This window comes from Salmo salar, chromosome 09, assembly GCF_965601325.2.
Source record: "Salmo salar chromosome 09, fSalSal1, whole genome shotgun sequence".
In the NCBI taxonomy this organism is placed as follows: Eukaryota; Metazoa; Chordata; class Actinopteri; order Salmoniformes; family Salmonidae; genus Salmo; species Salmo salar.
Window position 1 is genome coordinate 72,364,446 of NC_138299.1, and position 27,496 is coordinate 72,391,941.

General features: G+C 44.8%; 2 protein-coding genes and 1 pseudogene across 3 annotated transcripts; 2 read left to right on the forward strand and 1 right to left on the reverse strand.

Annotated features, from left to right (window-relative positions):
* The first annotated feature begins 248 nt into the window (after positions 1 to 248).
* LOC106611682 (cell cycle checkpoint control protein RAD9A-like) lies at positions 249 to 2,951 on the forward strand (annotated as a pseudogene).
* Positions 2,952 to 3,045: 94 nt separating this feature from the next.
* On the reverse strand, positions 3,046 to 18,082 carry LOC106611681 (uncharacterized). Of its 2 annotated transcripts, none has more exons than XM_014212130.3 (10): positions 17,916 to 18,082; positions 17,388 to 17,539; positions 14,449 to 14,548; positions 14,248 to 14,355; positions 14,004 to 14,110; positions 13,724 to 13,838; positions 13,264 to 13,329; positions 7,509 to 7,698; positions 6,830 to 6,987; positions 3,046 to 6,711 (listed from the first exon to the last, which is right to left on the reverse strand). In XM_014212130.3, exons 2-10 carry the CDS (start codon positions 17,531 to 17,533, stop codon positions 3,328 to 3,330), a joined length of 4,374 nt encoding a protein of 1,457 aa, XP_014067605.3. In that variant the 5' UTR covers positions 17,534 to 17,539; positions 17,916 to 18,082; the 3' UTR covers positions 3,046 to 3,327. The 2 variants fall into 2 exon arrangements, with proteins under 2 accessions (XP_014067605.3, XP_045579851.2); XM_045723895.2 differs by having other exon boundaries at positions 17,388 to 17,542.
* Positions 18,083 to 18,490: 408 nt separating this feature from the next.
* On the forward strand, positions 18,491 to 27,224 carry LOC106611680 (NADH dehydrogenase [ubiquinone] iron-sulfur protein 8, mitochondrial-like). The gene is given in 7 exon segments (NM_001315327.1): positions 18,491 to 18,536; positions 19,327 to 19,381; positions 19,468 to 19,536; positions 19,797 to 19,886; positions 21,488 to 21,660; positions 26,446 to 26,574; positions 26,757 to 27,224. Coding segments are annotated over 6 exon segments (633 nt in total). The 5' UTR covers positions 18,491 to 18,536; positions 19,327 to 19,341; the 3' UTR covers positions 26,889 to 27,224.
* The last annotated feature ends 272 nt before the right edge of the window (positions 27,225 to 27,496 follow it).

Sequence of the window (27,496 nt, forward strand, 5' to 3'; positions counted from 1 at the left end):
TTTTTTATTCTTATTTTTTAAACTGCATTGTTGGTTAGGGGCTTGTAAGTAAGCATTTCACTGTAAGGTCTACACCTGTTGTATTCAGCACATGTGACTAATAACATTTGATTTGATTTGATTTGAGTTCTTGACACTCAAACCGGTGAGCCTGGCACCTACTACCATACCCCGTTCAAAAGCACATAAATCTTTTGTCTTGCCCATTCAGGTACACCATTCCCTGTGGACATGCTTTTCGCTGCAAGATGGACATCAAGGTCCAGAGACACATTGATTGTATCATAGTGTACTGATATATTTGTCATTTGTACTTACCCGACCTTTCTCCCAGTGTGTGCAGACAGTGTTCAGGCCCCTGTCGTCTCCGGAGAAAACAGTAGAGAAGTGTCACAATGAGCTGGATGGAAGAGTCTCACCTTCAACCTGCAGTGCAAACATGGTACAGACTGGAAACGTGCCGTAAAACCATAGAGCAGTTTGATCTAAAGAGAGTCAACCGCTTTAAACCTCTTCGCACCATTCGCTTTCCCCTAACTATGGCATATTGTGTGTGTGTGTGTGTGTGTGTGTGTGTGTGTGTGTGTGTGTGTGTGTGTGTGTGTGTGTGAGCCGATGGGCGGCTGAAGACACACAACCTGTCATTCCAGGACAGTGAGAGTCTGCAGGCCGTGTTTGATAAAGAGCGCCGTGCCAACGTGCTTCGCGCCCCAGCCCTGGTCAGCACATTTCTCTCTCTCCTTCTCTCTCTCTCTCTCTCTCTCTCTCGTGCTCTCTCTCCCTCTCTCTCAATCTCTATCAGTCTGTCAACGTTCTTCTCCTCAGATCTTCCCTCGAAAGCGGCTCTTTGGTTTTCCTTCTTTTTGTCCTCCAGGTTGTGGTTGACACAGTGCTGCACTTCCCTTCCTCTCTGGAAGAGGTGAGCGTGTCAGTGAGTGGAGAATGAGTGTGGTTCAGGAACCACGTAGATGACGAGGCAGGTGAGGAGAAACTGTTTTTATTTTCGGCCCTATTGAAGTGAGTAAATATATATATTTTTTAATAAGTCAAGAACCATATTTTGTAAAATTATAGTAATGTTTTTAATATTCCCCCCCCCCCCTCTCTCTCTCTCTCTCTCTCTCTCTCAGAGAAATCAAAAGCCATGCTGACTGAACTGTGTCTGAATTCTGATGAGTTTGACCACTTTGCTGTCGGAGCTCAGACCAGCATAACCTTCTGCCTAAAGGAGCAGAGGGTATGTAGAGTTATGTCACTTGTCAAATGGGTTACTACTGTTGTTATAATCTGGCTTGCCATGTCATAAGTGATTTAAAGGCATCATAGCAGGCTACTTAATGAAGTGTTACCTTGTCTTTCAAGGCTTGCCGGTGTTTGCAGAATCCACAGGTCTTCCTGTCTCGTTGTATTTTGATGAGCTAGGCAGGTAAGGATACATATTCAAATCAAATCAAATTTTATTTGTCACATGCGCCGAATACAACAGGTGAAATGCTTACTTCCAAGCCCCTAATTGTCACGGATCCCTCTGGAACTTTCATTGCACACACCTGGCCCCTATTCCCACTGATTGTACTTGTATAAGTGTGCCCTTTGGTTTCCATTGGGCTGTCGTTTTTTGTTCCAATATCTGTTGGTTGTTGCGTGTGAGTACTTGTGCTGTGTGTTTTGGGCTTTCGTGCTCTTGTGGATTGATCAGATGATTACGGGTCTCATCCCGTGTCTTAATCATTGTGTGCGTGTGTTATTTATTCAAGGTACTCCTCACTCTTCTGTTTGGGTTCAACCCTGTGTTTTTTGTAGTGTTTGTTTGGTCTTCGTCCCCGTGCTTTTACATGGCACACCGTGATTTGGGTATAATAGACTCCTATTACGCATTCCTGTGTCTGTCTCGCGAATCATTTATACCAACGTGACTCTAACCAACAATCCAACAAGAAAAATAAGTGTTAAGAAAGTATTTACAAAATAAACTGAAAAAAATAATAATAAAAAAAGAAAATTGAAAAATAACAAATAATTAAAGAGCAACAATAAAATAACAGTAGTGAGGCTATATACAGGGGGTACCAGTACAGAGTCAATGTGCGGGGGCACCAGTTAGTCGAGGTAATTGAGGTAATATGTACATGTAGATAGAGTTAAAGTGACTATGCATAGATAATAAACAGAGAGTAGCAGCAGCGTAAAAGTGGGGGAGGGGGGGGACAATGGACACATATGAATATTAAGTTATTAGGATATTTTGTGTTTCCTGTGTATGACTAATTTGTGTGTGTGTCTGTTTTTGTCTGCCTCGTGGTGTTAAGTGTAACAAACCGTGTTCTGGAGGTGAACTTCGTGCTCGCCACTCTCTGAAACTCCAACCTCCTTAACCATAACATCAACAACACAAAACGGTAAATGAACATTAACTGTTAAACACTCAGTCATACCTCTTTGTACAGGACCCTGCTCTTTACCCAGAATCCTCTCCTCTTTCCCCAGAGCTCGCTCGCTGCCAGCCCCTGACAACTCAATGTGTGGCAACATCGACTCCTACCTCATCGCCATGGAGACCAGTGAATTAGCGGGTCCCTCCGATGCACCCGCAGCTCGGACCCCCTCGCCCAATCACAACCCAGCCGCATGTAGCTTATCACAGTGCAAGGAAGAGGAGGAAGAGACAGAGGACACTGAAAGACCTCCCAGTAAAAAGGTGAGCTTTGTTGTCAAAGGGCTGAGTTACACAACTGCTGGGTTCAAAATGTAAGACCAACCCCTCTCTTGCTCTCCCACTTAAATCGAATCAAATCTCTCCCCCTCTCTCCCTCTCCATCCCTGCTCTGTTCCGCTCCCTGTTTTTCGGGTCAGTCTGTCCCACTGATTCTCAACTGACCAATCAAACGATCAAGAGCCAGGAAGTGCTGGCCAGCGACAGCGAGGATGATACCCCAGCAGCATCGCTGTGACATTGGGGTGGTGGAACAGGAGCACTGTGTAAATCCATTTCACACCACTTATGGAATCCCTTTGAGGACAAATATTTAAAGAGATGAGGGACAGTGACGGGACATTCAGCCTTTTTATTGGACCATGATGAGGATGACATCACTCTGGGGACTCCGGAGTTATGAGGAATTGGACAACAAGCACTTCCTGTTTATGTTGGCATGTCAATGATCAATGTACACAAGCCCTAGAATAAAACAAACACTATTTTCCTGAGTTAGAAAAAATAATTGTTTTATTTACATTCCAGAAAAGTCTACAATTGAAGGAAATGTTTTCTGGGTAATTTTTGTGGTTTGTAAGATATTTTTAGATGTCGATTTCTTTCCTTGCTTGTTAAAAGTATGTCTCCGTAGACGGAGTAGAGTTTCTTTTGGAACCAAATGTCTGTGAGCCGCTGTTTTCGGGGAGGGGGACATTGCTGTGTTGCACCTGAAAACTCTTCCCTCTCGTCTGAGGCTTCCTCCTCTCCCTCTTTCTCTCTTTCTCCTCTTTTTCCATCTCCTTCTCCCTCTTCTTCCGTAACTTCTCCTCCTCTTTCTCCCTCCTCTCCTGCTCCCTCCGTCTCCTCCTCCTCTCTCTGGAGCTCAGCTCCTCATCTTCCTCCCCCCTGACCGTGCGCCCCTCACCTGTCCCGTCACTAAAGTCCTGGATTAGGATTCTGGGGACAGGGACTTTAGGTTCCCCTTTCTTCCTGTCCTGTTTGGGCTGCTCCCCTTTGAGCCTGCGGAAGAGACCAAATAGCCTGGGGGTGTCAGTTGGTCCTCTGCATGGTTTGGACACAGTCTGAGGTGGGACAGTGCCTGGGATGCTCCCTGTGACATGTCGGGGTGATTCTGGGTGTTTTGGTACCTGAGTTGGAGCTGTGTTGTTAGGTTGTGGTTGGTCGAACTGAATGAGGCCTGCATTTGATTGGTTAGAGTGTGTGAAGGTGGGTTGTGATTGGTTGGGGTCGGTGAAGAGATCCTCAGAGAGCCTCCGAGTGAGCTTCCGGGAGCTGGAGGACTTGCAGAGCCCGAAGTCTCCAGAAGGGGTTGCCCAAGGTCCATCACGGGCCTGAGTCTTTTGGGAGGAGACATCCGTGTGTGTGGATAATGGCTTGCCAGATCCAGCCTTTGAGTCTGCAGGATGTGGAGACTCACTCTTTTCACTCTTACTTTGGGACTTTGGGTTGCCAGGTATGAGAGGGAGTTCAGCTTTCAGTGATTCCCCCTGATGCGATGGTGGAAGGATGTCAGTTGAGGCTTCCTGAGAGGCTTCCTGAGAGGGAAATGTCAATGCTTCCTCTTCTTTCTCTCCTTCACTCTCTCTGACGTTCTGGGTCTCCTGATTCTCCTCTGGATGGATGGTGACTGGACCCTGGGGTTCTTCAGGAATCTTCTGGTCTTGACCTGTTCGGTCTTGGCCTGAGGTCAACTCTGGAGAAACCTGGCTCTGATTGGCTGGTGTTATCCTAGAGGGCTCTGTGTATTGTACCTCTATCTTTGATGCTGTCTCTGTGTGTGTCTGAATTTCATTTGGGGACGCTATGACCGCCTCTATCCCTGTGCTTGGGCCAGTGGCTTCCTCTATCCCTGTGCTTGTGTCAGTGGCTTCCTCTATCCCTGTGTTTGTGTCAGTTGCTTCCTCGATCCCTGTGTCAGTGGCTTCCTCTATCCCTGTGTTTGTGTCAGTGGCTTCCTCTATCCTTGTGTTTGTGTCAGTGGCTTCCTCTGTCCCTGTGTTTGTGTCAGTGGCTTCCTCTGTCCCTGTGTTTGTGTCAGTGGCTTCCTCTATCCCTGTGTCAGTGGCTTCCTCTATCCCTGTGTTTGTGTCAGTGGCTTCCTCTATCCCTGTGTTTGTATCAGTGGCTTCCTTTATCCCTGTGTCAGTGGCTTCCTCTATCCCTGTGCTTGTATCAGTGGCTTCCTCTGTCCCTGTGCTTGTATCAGTGGCTTCCTCTATCCCTGTGTTTGTGTCAGTGGCTTCCTCTATCCCTGTGTTTGTGTCAGTGGCTTCCTCTATCCCTGTGTTTGTGTCAGTGGCTTCCTCTATCCCTGTGCTTGCATCAGTGGCTTCCTCTATCCCTGTGCTTGTATCAGTGGCTTCCTCTGTCCCTGTGCTTGTATCAGTGGCTTCCTCGGTCCCTGTGTCAGTGGCTTCCTCTATCCCTGTGTCAGTGGTTTCCTCTGTGACCGTCTCTGTCCCTACCTCTTTCTCTGACTCTTTCTCTGTCTCTATGTGTGTATCAGCCTCCATCTGTGACCCCAAGTCTGCCTCTACTCTTGTGTCTGCCTCTATGTGCATCGCTGACTCATTTTCTCCCTGTGTCTCTGTTTCTATATGTGCCTTTACCTCCGTTTCTACCTTTGTTTGTCTCTCTGCCTCAGATTTTTTGTCCGTGTGTGTCTCCATTTCTGTCCCTTTGTGTGACTGTGTCTCGGTACGCGCCTCTATCTCCTTGTTGGTATCAGTCTCTGTGTTCGTCTCTTTGTCTCTCTCTCTCAGTGACCTAATGTCTGTTTCTGCCTCTAAGTTTATATCTGCCTCTTGTTGCGTGTCGGTCTCAGTGTCTGTCTCAGTGTCTGCATTAACATCTGTTTGGGTCTCTGTTTTTGACCTCATATCTGTCTCTGTCTCTACACTTTTATCTGTGTGTTGTCCTTTCTGTACCTCAGCCTCCATTTCCTCCTCTGTCTTGGCTTCTGTATGAATCTGGATCTCTGTCACTGTTTCCTCCTCTGTCTTGGCTTCTGTATGAATCTGGATCTCTGTCACTGTTTCCTCCTCTGTCTTGGCTTCTGTATGAATCTGGATCTCTGTCACTGTTTCCTCCTCTGTCTTGGCTTCTGTATGAATCTGGATCTCTGTCACTGTTTCCTCCTCTGTCTTGGCTTCTGTATGAATCTGGATCTCTGTCACTGTTTCCTCCTCTGTCTTGGCTTCTGCATGTGTCTCTGTCTCCTTGCGTTCCTCTGCCTCACCCTTTGTCTCTGTCACTATGTGTTCTGTGATGATACGTGCACTCTCTGTTGACTGTTTGTTCAGTACTTCCTGTGTTTCCATGGAGCCTTTACTGTGGTTAGTTTCCTGTGACTGCCAGTCGCCGTGCTGCTCAGAGGCCTGTGTCTCGCTGAAACCACCCTGCTCCTCCTCCTGGCCCTGTGAGGTGACGTGAGGGTCAGAGGTGAGCTCACGCTGCTGGGATGCTACTCCGGCTGAATCTGGGGTCATCTGGGTCTTTTGGGTTCTGTCCTGTTCTGATGGTTCTTTGTGTTCTAATGGTTCTCTCAGTTCCACTGGTTCCCTGTCCTCTGTAGCAGGAGGTGGAACACCCTGAGCCCTCACTGGACTACCATCCATCTCACTTCCTCTCCGCAGTACCCCTCCCTCGCTTCTCTCCTTCCACACCTCCTTTGAAACCTTCCTCACCTCTCTGCCTCCCCCCTCCCACTCCCCTGTGTCTGTTTTGCTCCCTCTCTTCCACCTCTTGCGGAGGAGCGAGGGAGAGAGCGAGAGCACGGAGGGCGAGCGAATCGGTGGGATGGGCAGGTTCCCTTTCGCCCTCTCTTTTCTGTTCCTCTCCTCCTCCCTCTCTCGAGCCCTCGCCCACGCCATCCGATATCCGTGGCAACGACCCCGGGGATCAAAGGTGGAGGCAGGCCGTTCTTTCCTCCACTTCTCCAGCTCTTTCTCCGTCTGCCTCTCCAGATCCTTACCCGAAAGGGGGACAGAACACACCTGGGTGGGGGTGAAAGGGAGATGGAGAGTTGGTAAAAGTGGGGTAACACATGTGTATTGTACATGCATGGTAGGATAGTTCAAGTATAACCGGTGTACATGAGGCCAGGTGTCTGACCTCTCCGATGAAGGTATCGTCCTCCTGCTGCACCTGCTCCCTCACACCCCTCAGCCTCTCCAGAGTCTCCATCTGGCCCTCGCACTCCTCCCTCTGCTCCACCCGGCCCAGAGCCCTGCGCACCAACACAACCGCCACCTGGAACAACACACGCACTCCTGATGGAGGGGGATGGAGAGCATGAGAACGACACACAGGATATGTGACAGACAGACAGACAGACAGACAGACAGACAGACAGACAGACAGACAGACAGACAGACAGACAGACAGACAGACAGACAGACAGACAGACAGACAGACAGACAGACAGACAGACAGACAGACAGACAGACAGACAGACAGACAGACAGACAGACAGACAGACAGACAGACAGACAGACAGACAGACAGACAGACAGACAGACAGACAGACAGACAGACAGACAGACAGACAGACAGACAGACAGACAGACAGACAGACAGACAGACAGACAGACAGACAGACAGACAGACAGACAGACAGACAGACAGACAGACAGACAGACAGACAGACAGACAGACAGACAGACAGACAGACAGACAGACAGACAGACAGACAGACAGACAGACAGACAGATAGATAGATACTGGAGAACATAGATGAATGTATAGACAGATGGCTAGATTAATTCATTCATTCCCTCCTTCATTAACAGACCGTAGCAGAAGAACAGGTCCCAGACTCGGAGGAGGGTGTTGAATGGCAGGTGGCGTGTGAACAGGCACATCAGCCAATCGGTGGCGAACATCAGAGGCTCCACGCCGTGTCTCTGCAGATGCTTGTGAGTTGCGGGACACGTCTTCTTCAGCACCCAGGTCAGCATGGCCGCGTCAAAGAGAACCCCCTCCTACAGAAAACATTAGAGAGACAAGTATCTGGAGAAATGCTATTCAGCTATGTTACAACAACCAAACCCCTTGCTGATGAAAAACATTGATGTACAGTAACAGTCAAAAGTTTGGACACACCTACTTATTTATACTATTTTCTACATAGAAGAATAATAGTGAAGACATCAAAACTAGGAAATAAAACATATGGAATCATGTAGTAACCAAAAAAAGCATTAAACAAATCAAAATATATTTTATATTTGAGATTCTTCAAAGTAGCCACACTTTTCCTTGATGACAGATTTGCACACTCTTGGCATTCTCTCAATCAGCTTCACCTGGAATGCTTTTCCAACATTCTTGAAGGAGTTCCTACATATGCTGAGCACTTGTTGGTTGCTTATCCTTCACTCTGCGGTCCAACTTATCCCAAACCATCTCAATTGGGTTGAGGTCGGGTGATTGTGTAGGCCAGGTCATCTGATGCACCACTCAAATCAAATCAAAGTTTATTTGTCACGTGCACCGAATACAACAGGTGTAGACCTTACAGTGAAATGCTTACTTACAGGCTCTAATCAATAGTGTAAAAAAGGTATTAGGTGAACAATGGGTAAGTAAAGAAATAAAAACAACAGTAAAAAGACAGTGAAAAACAGTAGCAAGGCTATATACAGTAGCGAGGCTATAAAAGTAGTGAGGCTACGTACAGACACTGATTAGTCAGGCTGATTGAGGTAGTATGTACATGTAGATGTGGTTAAAGTGACTATGCATATATGATGAACAGAGAGTAGCGTAAAGAGGGGTTGGCGGGTGGTGGGTGGCGGGACACAATGCAGATAGCCCAGTTAGCCAATGTGCGGGAGCACTGGTTGGTCGGGCCAATTGAGGTAATATGTACATACGTACATGAATGTATAGTTAAAGTGACTGTGCATATATGATAAAACAGAGAGTAGCAGCAGCGTAAAAAAGGGGTTTGCGGGGGGGGGGGGGGGGGGGGGGGCACGCACGCACGCACTGCAAATAGTCCAGGTAGTCATTTGATTACCTGTTCAGGAGTCTTATGGCACTCTGGTACCGCTTGCCATGTGGTAGTAGAGAGAAAAGTCTATGACTGGGGTGGCTGGGGTCTTTGACAATTTTTATGGCCTTCCTCTGACACCGCCTGGTGTAGAGGTCCTGGATGGCAGACAGCTTAGCCCCAGAGATGTACTGGGCCGTACGCACTACCCACTGTAGTGCCTTGCGGTCAGAGGCCGAGCAATTGCCATACCAGGCAGTGACGCAACCAGTCAGGATGCTCTCGATGTTGCAGCTGTAGAACCTTTTGAGGATCTCAGGACCCATGCCAAATCTTTTTAGTTTCTTGAGGGGGAATAGGCTTTGCCGTGCCCTCTTCACGACTGTCTTGGTGTGTTTGGACCATTCTAGTTTGTTGGTGATGTGGACACCAAGGAACTTGAAGCTCTCAACCTGCTCCACTACAGCCCCGTCGATGAGAATGGGGGCATGCTCGGTCCTCCTTTTCCTCTAGTCCACAATCATCTCCTTAGTCTTGGTTACATTGAGGGATAGGTTGTTATTCTAGCACCACTCGGCCAGGTCTCTGACTTCCTCCTTATAGGCTGCCTCGTCATTGTCGGTGATCAGGCCTACCACTGTTGTGTCGTCTGCAAACTTAATGATGGTGTTGGAGTCGTGCCTGGCCATGCAGTCGTGGGTGAACAGGGAGTACAGGAGGGGACTGAGCACGCACCCCTGGGGGGCTCCAGTGTTGAGGATCAGCGTGGCAGATGTGTTGCTACCTACCCTCACCACCTGGGGGCGGCCCGTCAGGAAGTCCAGGATCCAGTTGCAGAGGGAGGTGTTTAGTCCCAGGATCCTTAGCTTAGTGATGAGCTTTGAGGGTACTATGGTGTTGAACGCTGAGCTGTAGTCAATGAATAGCATTCTCACATAAGTGTTCCTTTTGTCCAGGTGGGAAAGGGCAGTGCGGAGTGCAATAGAGATTGCATCATCTGTGGATTTGTTTGGGCGGTATGCAAATTGGAGTGGGTCTAGGGTTTCTGGGATAATGGTGTTGATGTGAGCCATTACCAGCCTTTCAAAGCACTTCATGGCTACGGACATGAGTGCTACTGGTCTGTAGTCATTTAGGCAGGTTGCCTTTGTGTTCTTGGGCACAGGGATTATGGTGGTCTGCTTGAAACATGTTGGTATTACAGACTCAAATCAGGGACATGTTGAAAATGTCGGTGAAGAGACCTGCCAGTTGGTCAGCACATGCCCGGAGCACATGTCCTGGTAATCCGTCTGGCCCCGCAGCCTTGTGTATGTTGACCTGTTTAAAGGTCTTACTCACGTCGGCTACGGAGAGCGTGATCACACAGTCGTCCGGAACAGCTGGTGCTCTCATGCATGCCTCAGTGTTGCTTGCCTCGAAGCAAGCATAGAAGTGATTTAGCTCATCTGGTAGGCTCGTGTCACTGGGCAGCTTGCGGCTGTGATTCCCTTTGTAGTCTGTAATAGTTTGCAAGCCCTGCCACATAAGACGAGCGTCGGAGCCGGTGTAGTATGATTCAATCTTAGCCCTGTATTGACGCTTTGCCTGTTTGATGTTTCGTTGCAGGGCATAGCAGGATTTCTTGTAAGCTTCCGGGTTAGAGTCCCGCTCCTTGAAAGCGGCAGCTCTGCCCTTTAGCTCAGTGCCAATGTTGCCTGTAATCCATGGCTTCTGGTTGGGGTATGTACGTACAGACACTGTGGGGACAACGTCCTCGATGCCCTTATTGATAAAGCCAGTGACTGATGTGGTGAACTCCTCAATGCCATCAGAAGAATCCCGGAACATGTTTCAGTCTGTGATAGGAAAACAGTCCTGTAGTTTAGCATCTGCTTCATCTGACCACTTTTTTGTAGGCCGAGTCACTGGTGCTTCCTGCTTTAATTTTTGCTTGTAATCAAGAATCAGAAAGGTTAGCCTCTCTGGGGTATGTGGGACACTAGCTCCACCTGCGGGACACACTCGCCAACAGCCAGTGAAATAGCAGGGCGCCAAATTCAAAACAACAAAAATCTCATAATTCAAATTTCTCAAACATACAACTATTATATCCCATTTTAAAGATACACTTTTCGTTAATCCAACCCCAGTGTCAGATTTCAAAAAGGCTTTACGGCGAAAGCATAACATTAGATTATGTTAGGACAGCGCCTAGACAAGAAAGACCACACAGCCATTTTCCAAGCAAGGAGAGGCGTCACAAAAACCAGAAATACAGCTAAAATGAATCACTAACCTTTGATGATCTTCATCATATTGCACTCATAGGACTTCATGTTACACAATACATGTATGTTTATATCCCCAAAAAAACATTTTACATTGGCGTGTAATGTTCAGAAATGTTTTGCCTCCCAAAACTTCCGGTGAATGAGCACATCAAGTTACAGAAATACTCATCATAAATGTTGATAAAATATACAACTGTTATTCGAAGAATTATAGATACACTCCTCCTTAATGCAACCGCTGTGTCAGATTTCAAAAAAGCTTTACGGCGAAAGCAAACTTTACAATAATCTGAATACAGCGCTTAGACATCAAAACAAGCCATACAGATACCCACCATTTTGGAGTCAACAGAAGTCAGAAATAACATTATAAATATTCACTTACCTTTGATGATCTTCATCAGAATGCACTCCCAGGAATCCCAGTTCCACAATAAATGTTCGGTTTGTTCGATAAAGTTAATCTTTATGTCCAAATACCTCCATTTTGTTCGCGCGTTCAGTCGCGTAATCCAAATGCACTGTGCTCGCGCTGTAAGTTCAGACAAAAAGTCAAAAAAGTTATATTACAGTTCGTAGAAACATGTCAAACGATGTTTAGAATCAATCTTTAGGATGTTTTTGTTATAAATCTTCCATAATATTCCAACCGGACGATTCCTTTGTCTTCAGAAATGAAAAGGAACACACCTAACTCTCACGGGAGCGCGTGGATTGAGCCCATGTCATTTTCTCAGTCATCTGATTCCAAACAACGTTCTAAAGACTGTTGACATCTAGTGGAAGCCTTAGGAAGTGCAAAATTACCCCACAGATACTGTATATTAGATAGGCAATCACTTGAAAAACTACAAACCTCAGATTTCCACACTTACTGGTTGGATTTTTTCTCAGGTTTTTGCCTGCAATATGAGTTCTGTTATACTCACAGACATCATTCAAACAGTTTTAGAAACTTCAGAGTGTTTTCGATCCAAATCTACTAATAATATGCATATCCTACCTTCTGGGCCTGAGTAGCAGGCAGTTTACTACGAGCACGCTTTTCATCCGGACGTCAAAATACTGCCCCCTACCCAAAAGAGGTTAGAGATGCTCTCCTTTATGGTCAAATAGCCCTTACACAGCCTGGAGGCGTGTTGGGTCATTGTCCTGTTGAAAACAAATAATAGTCCCACCAGATGCAAACCATGCTGGTTAAGTGTACTTTGAATTCTAAATAAATCACAGAGAGTCTCACCAGAAAAGCACCCCCACACCACCTCCATGCTTCATGGTGGGAACCACACATGCGGAGATCATCCGTTCACCTACTCTGCGTCTCACAAAGACACAGCGGTTGGAACCAAAAAATCTCAAATTTGGACTCGTCAGACCAACAGACAGATTTCCACCGGTCTAATGGCCATTGCTCATATTTCTTGGCCCAAGCAAGTCTCTTCTTATTATTGTATCCTTTAGTAGTGGTTTCTTTGCAGCAATTCGACCATGAATGCCTGATTCACGCAATCTCCTCTGAACAATTGATGTTGAGATGTGTCTATTACTTGAACTCTGTGAAGCATTTATTTGGGCTGCAATTTCTGAGGCTGGTAACTCTAATGAACTTATCCTCTGCAGCAGAGGTAGCTCTGGGTCTTCCTTTCCTGTGACGGTCCTCACGAGAGGCAGTTTCATCATAGCGCTTGATGGTTTCTGCGACTCCACTTGAAACTTTCAAAGTTCCTGAAATGTTCAGGATTGACTGACCTTCATGTCTTAAAGTAATGATGGACTGTCATTTCTCTTTGCTTATTTGAGCTGTTCTTGCCATAATAAGCACTTGGTCTTTTACCAAATAGTGCCATCTTCTGTATAACACCCCTACCTTGTCACAACACAACTGATTGCCTGAAACTCATTAAGAAGGAAAGAAATTTCACAGAATAACTTATAACAAGGCACACTTGTTCATTGAAATGCATTCCAGGTGACTACCTCATGAAGCTGGTTGAGAGAATGCCAAGAGTGTGCAAACCTGTCATCAAGGCGAAGGCTGGCGACTTTGAAGAATCTCAAATATCAAATATATTTTGATTTTCTTAACACTTTTTGGGTTATTTCATAGTTTTGATGTCTTCACTATTGTTCTATAATGTAGAAAATAGTAAAAATAAAGAAAAACCCTGGAATGACCAGGTGTGTCCAAACTTTTGACTGGTACTGTACATATGCAGTTTTCACTCTGAGTACTCTTTGGATCACTAATTGACCATGAGCAGTAAGTAACATTATCTTACCAGCAGGGGGCTGTAGTAGTCAGGGAGGTACTGTTCACTAATCTGTACCAGGCACCAGAATGCCTCCTATAGGAGGGGAAAGCAAAGGTATTAAGAGAGATGGAAGGTTATTGCAGGCTGTGACGGAGGGAAAGCTCAAGCTTACCACCTATCCAGTCCTTTCATGTTGTTCAGGTGGATGGATGGTGATTGTAACCAGGGGTGCAATTTCACTGGGGACGGGGGACGGGGGGGAGCATGTCCCCCATACATTCTGAAATTGCATTTCTATCCCCCCAATTTTATCATTGGAATGTGATACAAAACAAGGCAACGGTGTGCTTTAGGACCATGGGACACCTCCGAGCGGTCAGGTAGGCTGTTTGGAGTGTTTATCCGACTGGATAAACAATAAGTAATCATAATAAATATGTCCCCCCCACTTCTAAAACCATAGTTGCGCCCCTGATTGTAACAGTACCTCTGTAGGCATGTTCATCAGCAGTACAGCTGCTACAGGTCCCTGGGCCTGACAGTAGCCCTCGTCAGGCTTCAGCTGAGTAAAGGCCTTCAGCACCCGGAACAGACCACGCTGCCTACCCACACACACACAACACAACACTCAGAACAACCAGAACACTGACGGGATAACACCAGACAATATTTATACAACACTACACAAAGAACGAGAGATGGAGAAAGATGTGTCGTATGTCATCATCGTTCCATAAATAGTACGGAGTATTATGAGGCTGTTTTACCCATGACCATCTCTGGAGAGGAACATCTCATGGAAGGGGAACTGGCGGTCTAAGTCTCTCTCTATAACGTCCACCCAGCTCTGTAGGGCAGGCCTGGAGTCCAGAGTCTGACAGAGGGAGAGAGATTTACCTGATAACTTTACTCTGCAATATTTGTATATTTACGGTAAGAATACCATTAAGGCCCAGTAAGGTTCTAATAAACGATTCTATCTATATAGTTGAGTTGTTTGCTCTATCTTACCTGGTAGAGGTCCTTGTTGCGGTGCATTCTGTCTGTGGCGCCACACAGCAGTGGCCAACATTTAGCCCTGAGGGATGCTGGGATGCCTTTCTGACACTGCTCTTTGACCTGAGAGACCGGTGGAGAGTAAGGATCATGCCAGAGTAAATACCTGGGTCTGGTGTCCCAGAGGAGGTTACATCAAAAATGCCAAGTACACACCTTGCTGGACTTCTTTAATAAGACACGATCCCATTGGCTGATGATGTTGATCCACTTAGTCTCTCTCTGTCTAACGAGCTCAGGAGGCGGGCCTTCACTCCTGACACCAACATTAAATAAGCAAATTAAGGTGATCGCTTTAAGCATAACTGTCATAATAACATTTTCAAGTCAGTATCTTTCTAGGGCAGGTAATTAACTCCTCACTTGGATTATTTCCTGTTTCTGAGGACCAAAGTCCTCTCTAAGGCAGCCAATTTACCAAAATGTACTGAGTTGAGTCAACTGCACCTTCATGTCTCGTCACAGAGAAAGAAAACACCGTAAAGATACACAGGAAACAGGAAAACCGCATGGTGGCGGTGTGACTATCTCCATAGCAACAGGTCAGGATGTTCAAGGACACAGAGTGAGAGAGTGTAGGAGATGACTGTTAAGAGGATGTCTGTTATATTTGTGTTAGGTTATTAGCTGGGTTTATTCTATGAACTAAATACAGAATGACTTACATTTGTATCTATATATAAAAAAAAGGTACTGTGACGCTGAACTGTGATCTTTCGTGCTACAACTGTTTTTTTGCATGAAGTTGCAAGTTATAGGATGAGTCTTTAGTGCCTTCTGTTTACCAGTTTGTTTCTATTATCATAACTAATCAATCCTTTAAAGGGAAGTGCAGTTAAAAAGGTGATTTCCATGCTGTTGTTTTTTAGGATATTTCCACACAGGTCAAAATAACACTGAAATTGTGTAAAAGCTACAGTTGAAGTCGGAAGTTTATATACACCTTAGCCAAAGACATTTAAACTCAGTTTTTCACAATTCCTGACATTTAATCCTAGTAAAAAATGTCCTGTCTTAGGTCAGTTAGGATCACTACTTTATTTTGAGAATATGAAATGTCAGAATAATAGTAGAGAGAATTATTTATTTTAGATCGTATTTCTTTCATCACATTTCCAGTGGGTCAGAAGTTTACATACACTCAATAATTATTTGGTAGCACTGCCTTTAAATTGTTTAACTTGGGTCAAACGTTTCGGGTTGCCTTCCACAAGCTTCCCACAATAAGTTGGGTGAATTTTGGCCCATTCCTCCTGACAGAGCTGGTGTAACTGAGTCAGGTTTGTATGCCTCCTTGCTCGCACACGCTTTTTCAGTTCTGCCCACACATTTTCTATAGGATTGAGGTCAGGGCTTTGTGATGGCCACTCCAATACCTTGACTTTGTTGTCCTTAAGCCATTTTGCCACAACTTTGGAAGTATGCTTGGGGTCATTGTCCATTTTGAAGACCCATTTGCGACCAAGCTTTAACTTCCTGACTGATGTCTTGAGATGTTGCTTCAATATAGCCACATAATTTCCCTTCCTCATGATGCCATCTGTTTTGTGAAGGTCACCAGTACCTCTAGCAGCAAAGCACCCCCTCTGATTTGTGTAAGAGCTTTTTGAAAAAAATACCTGAAATTTCAGCCTGTTCAGGTGAGATGGAACTTTTGGCCATATCGTGATGTCACAATGTGATCTGATTATAATAGACCAATGACTGTTCATTTGGGTAAGGGGGTGGGCTCTAGACCATCCTATCAGCCAAGCATGGCTGTGTATGTAAATATCTTCAAATTTGTTTCCTAAAGCCTACATCAGTGGTAACCAACCGGTCGATCGCGATCAAGTGGTCAATCTTCAAGGCATCCTAGTCGATCACCAAACAACGCATTTTTTCCGGGTTGCACTGTTGATGAAAGGTACACTTGATTCAGAAGCCCTGGCAAAGGTAAAGTGTTCCCATTTTGATCTATTTAATTTGTCCGGGGATCGGGAGATCTGTGGCTAAATACAGTGTGTCTACTGCGCTGGCCAATTGGATAGCTCCGATCACAGTTACTACAGCTTCCACGACCCCCGGCCACAGTAAAGTTTGATACAAGCCTACGTGAGATTTCACTACTTTTAAAACCATGACCAGAGAGAGACTGTCAAAGAATACAGCAAAGAGCTGCTGTTTAATGAGTGAGTTCATGCCTAGGTTTTTATTCAGCACTCTCAACACTGTTTTATTCAACACTATTGCAAAACAGAAAACATGCTTCTCCCTACTTCCACTTGAGCTGCAGCTGCAATGAATAAGTAACCAAGTGTCTTGATAGCCCTGCATTTTTATTATTATCTGCAGCTCGTCGTGTCTATTTTAATATCAAGGAATATTTCACTTTTTGGAAGACGGTGTGCCCTCTCTCTGGTCAGTCTCACCGGAGGAAAGGAAGGAGAGAGCAGGGACTGTGAGAGGTGAACCATTTGCTGCTCTCTCCATCCTTCCCTCCGCTGCGACGAATGCCGTGTTTTAAACATCGGGGAACTTGGAAATCTCCGACTTCCAACTTCAGTGCGTTCAAGACAACTGGGAAGTCGGAAACTCGGGCATCTTTCTTGAGCACTGACTTTCTGACCTGAAGATCACTGACGTCATGATTTGACCTAGTTTCTTTCCGAGTTCCCAGTTGTCCTGAAAGCACCATGACCATCAGATGCAGGTACCATCAGTCCATTATAATAAAAAAGCAAATTATTTAAATGTATTTACATTTACTGCACAAACCTCATTCCTACACGACTGTCTTTGTTAGGTTAATGTTACATTTTTTAAGTCAAGGGAAATAAATGATTACAAATATTTTTGGGTTATTTTCGCTAAATAAACACACAGTGGTGATTTAAAAATAAAATGACAAAGACTGTACATGGGCTTTAAAAAATAAATAAATAAGAGAGAGAGAGAGAGAGAGACAGAGAGAGAGAGACAGAGACAGAGACAGAGACAGAGACAGAGACACAGAGACAGAGACAGAGACAGAGAGACAGAGACAGAGAGACAGAGACAGAGAGAGCAGAAACTGGTTTTCAGTGCTGCTAAGCTAGAGACTGCTTCGTACTGACCCGGCAGTGGATCCATTCACCAGGATGAAGCCGAAGCGGTCTGTCTCTGTGGCTGGAGTTGGAACACTGACCTCTGAACCCCTGTCAGAACCAGAACTGTCCTCTCCGCTGGGGGGCATCTGGGTCAGAGTGGACACACTCAGCATCTTACTCTACTGAGAGAGGAGAGGTCCCAGTTACAAAAATACTCATCACTTCTGTATTGATGTACCAGAGTGTGTCCGTCTCCGTTGTGTATATCTGTACTTTATGTGTGTTAGAGCTAAAGCAAGTACAAGTGCGACACAGAAGACTTATCCTGTATATTAAAACACTTAGATCAAACCTACAGCCTATTGTTACATAAATAAAGGCATTTAACACAATACATACAGTGTGGTGCTACAGAATCTAGCCACAGCATCAACAGATTAAGTTGGAAGCAGAGGTGAAGCCCTATCTGCATCCTGCCTCGACACTAACTGTGACTGTTACCACACCCGGTAGTTATAAAGTAACAATGATGTATAATGGTGTAAAATCAAATACCTTTGAGTTCTCTCTCCTCTTTGATGACTGGGGGAAATGCTTGCTGGAGAGAAGTGTTTGGTTTGAACGAGATTGGAAAGAAAGAGAGAAACTTCCGCTATTCAGTCTTGCTCTCTCACAAACTCATATTGGGAAGTCATTATTGTGTGTGTATATATATATGTGTGTGTGTGTGTGTGTCAGTGGTGGCTGGTGGGAGGAGCTATAGGAGGACGGGCTCATTGTAATGGCTGGAATGGAATAAATGGAATGGTATCAAACAGATCAAACATATGGAAACCACACATTAATTCCATTCAAGCCATTACAAATGAGCCCGTCCTCCTATAGCTCCTCCCACCAGTCTCCACTGGTGTGTGTGTGTCTGTGTCTAAGTGACTGTGTATAATAGCATTGTATAATAGGAGGGTGAAAATGTAAAATGTAAATGTGGTGTGATGAATAATACCATATTTTCATATGCACTGGAAAGTAAGTGCATAGCACTTTGCCACATTCAAAATGGCGACAATGTCTACCCAGGCCGACAGTACACTGCTGTTTCACAAGCCTCTTCAGAGCAACAGTGCCAGTGCAGTGACGGTTATCCCTTGCGTCTGTTATCACAGGTTGTGGGAGCAGGTATGTTTCTTTCTGTTTTACAATGTTTGATGCTGTTTTATTAAACAAAGAAGTAATTTGACATGTCAATTTCGTTTTTGAATCGGTATTCCTGCATTTTCAATTACGGTGCTTGGAATACTTGCGAAGTAAACGGTCCGGTCAGGACAGCGGTATTTAAGTGCGCAGCATGTAATTATTGTTGCCTGGACAGCTTCACTATCATATGTTCCAGACAGCTCAGATAGCCTACTGTCGATAATGAGTTATTATTCAGAGTTTTAAATCGAACCGTTTTTCCTCAAGGTTTATTTATCAAAACAGCCTAGTTAAAGTTATAAACTATTCATGATTTACGAGAGACTGCACGCTTTGTGTTTCAACTTTCTTTACTAGGAACAACTTATTCCTACAGTTGTAGCCTATACATTGTACTTTTTTTGGGGGGGGGGGGGGGGGGGGGTATAATTGTACGGTAGCCTGCAGTATTTATTTGTAAGGTCAGTGTGATTGGCTGTGAAAGTGCTTATGCATTGCGCCTTTGCGTGACCTGTGACGTCGGCCTAAAGGCCAGATTGGGGATGGGAGATTAGCAAAGTGCAGGGTAAAGCAGCTGCCTGACAATCTGTTCACCACCTTACATACACTCACAAAGAGGTTTGTGTTTAGGATGTGCTCACTGGAGGTCACGTAGGGGCAGAGAGAAGAGGGTTGTTTCTGCTGTTGGACATGTGGGATCAGGAATCCACTATTTTGCCTGTTTGCCTCATTGACCAACTGTTCAACAAATGCCCCATATCTCTCTCTCCAGTTTCTTCTTGCTTTGATGTCTACTGCAGTGCGTTTGCTTTACTGCCCCAGGCCAGGTAAGACTAGACACCTGTAAATCAAATTGCGTTCATTGGGGGGGTGACAGCTACCTGTGTCACTGTCTTCTCTGTTTCTTTGCTAGGCACCTTTGGAGTTATCAGCCCCGGTTTGGTTCGACACTTCAGCCTCAGTGTGCAGAGAGGGATGTACAGTAAGTAACACAAATGTTGATATTCAGTAGTACCCATAACTACGAATTTGATTTGGCTTCATGGCTGCCTCTCATCTCTTGTTCTCTTCTCTTTCTCCTCTTCTCTTTCTCCTCTCTTGTTCTACTCTCTCTCTTATCTTGTTCTCCTCTCTCTCTCTCTCTGTGTGTGTGTGTGTGTGTGTGTGTGTGTGTGTGTGTGTGTGTGTGTGTGTGTGTGTGTGTGTGTGTGTGTGTGTGTGTGTGTGTGTGTGTGTGTTTAGAGTATGTGAATGCCAAGGAACTTCCTCTTGATATGAGGTCCATCACAGACCGAGCTGCTCAGACTCTCCTGTGGACCGAGCTCTTCAGAGGTGACACACACCACTTGCATAACACAGTTTCTCTGGAGTCCCCCCCCCCTCTAAAATAAAAATACAAATCAAAGTACAGACTCTAGCGACCACTGTCCATGGTGCTGAAATTGTGACATGTCTATGCGACTGCAAACATTTCTAGGTTTTCTGGGGTGCCAGGGCTTAGCTTAGCTTTAGCTAATGGATGAATGTTTATTGGTAGGCCTATTTGGTCGGCATTTTCTCATGTTAAGCCTAACATTTCATAAAGCTATACACAGTGTCGCAATGCTGCTATTTTTAGACTGCTGGCTGGCAGCAATAATGTAATTAAAGTTGGAAATTCAAACATTGCAGATTCTAAAATAAATGTTTGATGCAACAGCATACTAATCAGCTACCAATAAATTTTTTGGGGAATATGCATCTCTCCTGTATAGGTTACCTGAACCTGCATGAGATGAGCCGTCCTCACTCTCTCACCCAGCTTGGATAAAAAGTTGTGCGTATAACCAGTCTATTAATGCCAACTAATAGTCAGTCCACCCTCAAAACACAAGCTCATTAGGGTTTGTTTCATTATGCAGTGTACGATCTATAGCTATATACCATATTTAGCTTCTATTTATACACTTTTTATAAAAATTCACATCAAATAGCCTAACAATGAGGAAAAAGTAGTTGGCTTGAGGATAAATTCCTCCACTATTTATTGTTGAACTGGTTTTGTCTGGCTAGTAGCCTACACAAATGGGCTGCAATATTCAAGGTAAATTAAATGGAATCCAATTTAAGAGACTCCCCTGGTGTCCTGAAGTCCTCCTTTTTTGTGTACAAATGTTTTCACCACGGCCTGTAGGTCCAGGTTGGGGGCCTGACTGTTTTCTATAGTGAGTATTACCAGCCCAGACTGTCTTTCCTGAGACATTGGGCATTATATGTCCGTTGTGCTGCACACAATTTAAACGTAGTCTTGAATGATGCATGCCAAGATAGACCAGAGATAAGACAGTTGATATTTCAACCACACAACTCAAACGCTGGTTCACCATGTATGAACAAAAACGCAAACTGCTATCTTTGTTCAAGCCCTCAAGAACTGTTGTCTGCTAAAGACGATAATCTGTTTGCATCTGGCAATTTATCGTCTGTCCAGTATCCAGATGACCTGTCCCCAGAGCTTCCTGTAGGCGACAGTTAATCTCTTTCCGTAACGTGTTGAGGCTGGCAATTAAGAATGAGAGGCTCAATTAAAGATGTTACAAACTTGCTAATTTTGAAGCACAACTCCTTTCTTCAGTTTTCCTGATGTTGCTACATCAATATAGCTGTTTTTACCATCCCTGTAGCTGTCGCTTCTGCAGAGATTTAGTTTTCTAAACTAAAAACCACAAAGAACAACCTTAGCTTCCTAGTGCATATGGAAATTAAAAAGGTTTATGAATGACTTTTTGGAGGGTTACTGTCAATGATTTATTAGGTAAAATAAAATAGACATCGATGACAGACGAATGGGACCCCAGAGCTCGTGGGCCCCCCTGCCTTGCGGTACTCCAGTGATGCTCACACACACACATAAGTAACATTTCTTTACCTGTCTTTCCCACACACTCCTCCAGGATTGGGGATGACTATGAGTTACCTATTCCGCGAGCCCGCTACCATCAACTACCCGTTTGAGAAGGGTCCCCTGTCTCCTCGTTTCCGTGGTGAACACGCTCTGCGCCGGTACCCCAACGGAGAGGAGCGCTGTATCGCCTGCAAGCTGTGTGAGGCTGTCTGCCCTGCCCAGGTGACCCATATACACTCACATAAACACACTGGTAAAGCACTACACTGCCCTCAATGCCCTGGCCACTATACTCACTAGTACTACAAACTACTGTATGTAGGGATATGCATCATTAATACCTGCTTGCCTTCGTAAAGTATTCAGACCCCTTGACTTTTTCCACATTGCAATAGGTTACAGCCTTATTCTAAAATTGATTACATAGTTTTTTCCATCCATCAATTGACACACAATACCCCATAATAACAAAGCAAAAACAGATTTTTATACATTTTTGCTCATTTATAAAAATAAACTTAAATGTCACATTTACATAAGTATTAAGACCCTTTACTCAGTACTTTGTTGAAGCACCTTTGGCAGCGATTACAGCCTCAAGTCTTCTTGGGTATGATACTACAAGCTTGGCACACCTGTATTTGGGGAGTTTCTCCCATTCTTCTCTGCAGATCCACTCAAGCTCTGTCTGGTTGGATGGGGAGCGTCACTGCACAGCTATTTTCAGGTCCCTCCAGAGATGTTCGATCGGGTTCAAGTCCAGGCTCTGGCTGGGCCAGTCAAGGAAATTCAGAGACTTGTCCCGAAGCTACACCTGTGTTGTCTTGGCTGTGTGCTTAGGGTCGTTGTCCTGTTGGAAGGTGAAACTTCGCCCCAATCTGAAGTCCTGAGCGCTCTGGAGCAGGTTTTCATCAAGGATCTTTCTGTACTTTGCTCCGTTCATCTTTCCCTCGATCCTGACTAGTCTCCCAGTCCCTGCAGCTGAAAAACATCCCCACAGCATGATGCTGCCACCACCATGCTTCAACGTAGGGATGGTGCCAGGTTTCCTCCAGACGTGACGCTTGGCATTCAGGCCAAAGAGTTCAATCTTGGTTTCATCAGACCAGAGAATCGTGTTTCTCATGGTCTGAGAGTCTTTAGGTTCACTTTGGCAAACTCCAAGCGGGCCGTCATCTGCCTTTTACTGAGAAGTGGCTTCCGTCTGGCAACTCTACCAAAATGGCCTGATTGGTGGAGTGTTGCAGAGATGGTTGTTCTTCTGGAAGGTTCTCCCATGTCCACAGAGGAACTCTATAGCTCTGTCAGAGTAACCATCGGGTTCTTGGTCACCTCCCTGACCAAGGCTCTTCTACCCCGATTGCTCAGTTTGGCCTGGTGGCCAGCTCTAGGAATAGTCTTGGTGGTTCCAAACTTCTTCCATTTAAGAATGATGGAGGCCACTGTGTTCTTGGGACTCCTCAATGCTGCAGACATTTTTTAGTAACCTTCCTCGACCTTCCTTCCCCTGTCTCAGAGCTCTACGGACAATTCCTTTGACCTCATGGCTTGGGTTTTGCTCTGACATGCACTGTCAACTGTGGGACCTTAAAAAATGTATTGAATTTACCACAGGTGGACAGCAATCAAGTTGTAGAAACATCAAGGATGATCATTGGGAATAGGATGCACCTGAGCTTAATTTCGAGTCTCATATGTAAATAAGGTATTTATGTCTAAAAACCTGTTTTTACTTTGCCATTATGGGTTATGTGTAGATTGAGGATTTTCTATTTTTTTCATCCATTTTAGAACAAAGCTGTAATGTAACAAAATGTGGAAAAAGTCCAGGGGTCTGAATACTTTCCGAAGGCACTGTATATACAAAAGTATGCGGACAACCCTTTAAATTAGTGTATTCGGCTATTTCAGCCACACCCATTTCTGACAGGTGTAGAAAATCGAGCACACATGCATTCTCCATAGACAAACATTGGCAGTAGAGCGGCATTACTGACGAGCTCAGTGACTTTCAATGTGGCACCGTCATAGGATGCCACCTTTCCAACAAGTCAGTTCGTCAAATTTCTGCCCTGCTAGAGCTTGCTCGGTCAACTGTAAGTCCTGTTATTGTAAGATGTGGAAACGTCAAGGAGCAACAACGGCTTAGCCGCGAAGTGGTAGACCACACAAGCTCACAGAACAGGATCGCCGTGTGCTGAAGCGTGTAAAAAAAAAATGTCTGTCCTCGGTTGCAACACTCACTACCGAGTTCCAAACTGACTTGGGAAGCAACATCAGCACAAGAAGTGTTCTTCTTATTCGATGGGGTTTAAAAGCAGTGGGCATCCAATGTTAATGGTGCATTACCGCCACCAGCTGGACAAGATATTGAATAAGAAACAAAGAAACAAACTAAAAAAACATTCCGGGAAAGGGGAAAACGATGACATACAAAATAAAACAAGACAACAATTTTTTAACAATTTTTTTTTTACAAAAACATCATACTTCAATCACAGTCCAATTCAAAATACATCCCTACACAGCCTCAGGGGACTGTTGGGGTTACATTCACCGACGGGATTTCTTGCACGGCCTCGGCTATGAAATCACAAAGACCCCAAAAAACATTCAGCGGCATTCACAATGATTCCAATTTTCTTAGACTTCCCTGCTTGTGCTGTACAGTTTATGACCATTGCAATAAATAATACAAAGTCCACCTTTTTAACATGTAGCATTTCACTATCCCTCAGTTGCTGAGAAACCTTCACTGGTCTTGGTGGCTCTACTACCATTGCTTCTTCCCTGCCACTTGTTCCTTCCTATTTTCTCACCGCCTCCAGATAGGAGACATGCTAGACAAGCCTTACCCTTGCCACCTCATTCTCCTTCACCCTAACAGGGCATTCCAAGAATTCAGGCACACGTTCACCTCCACAGTTGCAGCATTTCCCTTCATCTGGCATACAATATTCTTCCCTTCTGCACACACTTGACACATGACCAAATCTTTTACATGCATGACACTGAAGTGGCTTGTGCACAGAAGCTGTTACAGGGTATATCATGAATCCTAACTTTATATGTGAAGGGAGAGACTCTTCATCTAAGAACAGTAGCATGGATGAAGTGAACTTCTTTTCTCCGTCCACCATACAGGTCAATCGACGTGCACCAACCACTCCATCGATGTCTTCAGTTATGTCCTCTGCCTTTATTTCTTGCGCCACCCCTGAAATAACCCCCTTGATAGGCTCCCTGCTACGAAAATCCATGCAGGAAACATTCCATTCTGATTATCTTTTTGAGTCTTAAAACACGCTTCTTCTGCTCCGCAGACACAAAAAATCTAAATAAGACCACTTCTTGTGAATCTCACTGACTCCACACTTTCTTCCAACACATTCCAGATTTTCCTGGAGACGTTAAACGGATTTCCCAAGTATCATTTATCCAAAGCCCTGACTCCAACCAAAAACGAGTCTAGTGGTTTCCTATTTTCCAACAGCTTTACTTCTCTTGTTTCCCTTTTTTTCTTTGTCACTGTAACCCACTCATTCTCACTTTCTGTACTATTAGCTTCACTCGACTCACTAGCAGTTTCAAACAAAACCTCAGTTTCCGCCATCTCCGTTCCACCGTTTCCCAAACTCAGTTCTGGGTGCACATTTTTTTTCCCCTTCTTCCAGCCATATCTTTCTTTAGCTCTCTATCTACATGTATGAACTTGGTTTATCGTTGATAAAACCACACAAGAATTGTTCATCGGGAGCTCGATGAAATGGGTTTCCATGACCGAGCAGCTGCACACAAGCCTAAAATCACCATGTGCAATGCCAAGCATTGGCTAGAGTGGTGTAAAGCTCGCCACAAGTGGAAACGTGTTCTCTGGGGTGATGAATCACGCTTCACCCATCTGGCAGTCCGACAGACCAATCTGGGTTTGGGGGATGCCAGGAGAACGCTACCTGCACCAATGTATAGTGCCAACTGTAAAGTTTGGTGGAGGAGGAATAATGGTCTAGGGCTTTTTTTCATGGTTCGGTCTAGGCCCCTTAGTTCCAGTTAAGGGAAGTCTTAACACTACAGCATACAATGTCATTCTCGATGATTCTGTGCTTCCAACTTTATGGCAACAGTTTTGGGAAGGCCCTTTCCTGTTTCAGCATGACAATGCCCCCGTGCAAAAAGTGAGGTCCATACAGAAATGGTTTGTCGAGATTGGTGTGGAAGAACTTGACTGGCCTTGCACAGAGCCCTGACCTCAACCCCATCGAACACCTTTGGGATGAATTGGAACGCCAACTGTGAGCCAGGCCTAATCGCCCAAAATCAATGCCCGACTTCACTAATGCTCTTGTGGCTGAATGGAAGCAATTCCCCGCAGCAATGTTCCAACAGCTAGTGGAAAGCCTTCCCAGAAGAGTGGAGGATGTTATAACAGCAAAGGGGGGACCAACTCCATATTAATGCCCATGATTTTGTAATGAGATGTTCGACGAGCAGGTGTCCACATACTTTTGGTCATGTAGTGTACCTGCAGTCCATAATACTATCCAGGGTATCGGTAACTTCATATACTTTACTATGCAATGGTACCCCAACCAGGTAACCCCTACAAAGTCCAGTTACCTCCCCTGGTAATCGAATACCCCCTGCACAGCTCATAGGGTACACACTGGTTGTGTCCGAATACCCATATTAGCGTACTACATACTTAAACGGAATACTCATTTTCACGTTTGATCTAGTAGAATTCACTTGTCTTTTCCGACGCACGTTTGACAACTGATAATCAGATAAATTGACGAGTTGTACTACAATGAACGAATGACGGGAGTCAACGTAATCGCGCATTAGATGATGCATTCTGAGTACTGTTTTGGAAATTTCACATACTATTACACTTTCTGTTTTCATATTATTTAGTACGACGGTATTGGTATTCGGACACTGACATTTGTTTATTTCCCTCGGCCTGCTCATTCTGTCCTCTCTCTGCTGCCCCCGTGTCTGCCCCAGGCCATTACCATTGAGGCTGAGACTCGTGCAGACGGCAGCAGAAGGACCACTCGCTACGACATCGACATGACCAAGTGTATCTACTGTGGCTTCTGCCAGGAGGCCTGCCCTGTTGATGCTATTGTGGAGGTAAACGGCTGGCAATCTCACTCTCTCATTCACTCACTCACTCGCTCACTCACTCAGAGCTTGTCAAATTCTAGTGGCTTTGGTCATTCTAGAACAGAACTTTCAGTAGCATATTCTAGAACTTCTGGTGTATTCTAGGGTTAAGGGTTTCTGGACTTATTTAACTTTTTCATGTCCTTCAGGGTCCAAACTTTGAGTTTGCCACAGAGACCCACGAGGAGTTGCTGTACAACAAAGAGAAGCTGCTAAACAATGGAGATCAGTGGGAGTCGGAGATTGCTGCCAACATACAGGCAGACTACCTCTATAGATAGACCATCATACTGGCACACCAACCATCATCATACTGGCTAACTACCTATACTATGCATACTGTATGCAACACTATGACAATCCTATGTCAACTAATAATACACCAACTACGCAATAGATCATACTTTTAACATAGAGCCAATAGGCATATTGTCAAAGTCAAATAAACACGCACAAGTGTAAAAGCAAAAGCGCACACATTTGCATTCATCACTATTTGATTTAAGTGTATACCTCATGCAAATGTTGTCATATGAGATTTTGAATAAGCATTATAACTGTCGATTTAATTGTAGCTTATTTATTTGTATGAAGAAAATAAATTGTGTTCTGAAGGCCTCCTGTTTGTACTTTTTCATACTGATTTAGGTATGAATTACATGTGTAATTGAATGAAGATTAGAAAGTGATGGCTTGGCATAGCTTGAAAACAAATATTATAGCTTGCACTCTTCCATTGTCTAAAAATCATATGGCCAAATTGCGGAAGAAATTACTGGGGGGGAAAGCAACCATGGCAACAACAAAAAAACATGCAGGTTACATTTTCCAAAACGTGAATTTGTTTTTAACCATCATAAAACTCCTGATAAAGCTTTACTACGTGTAT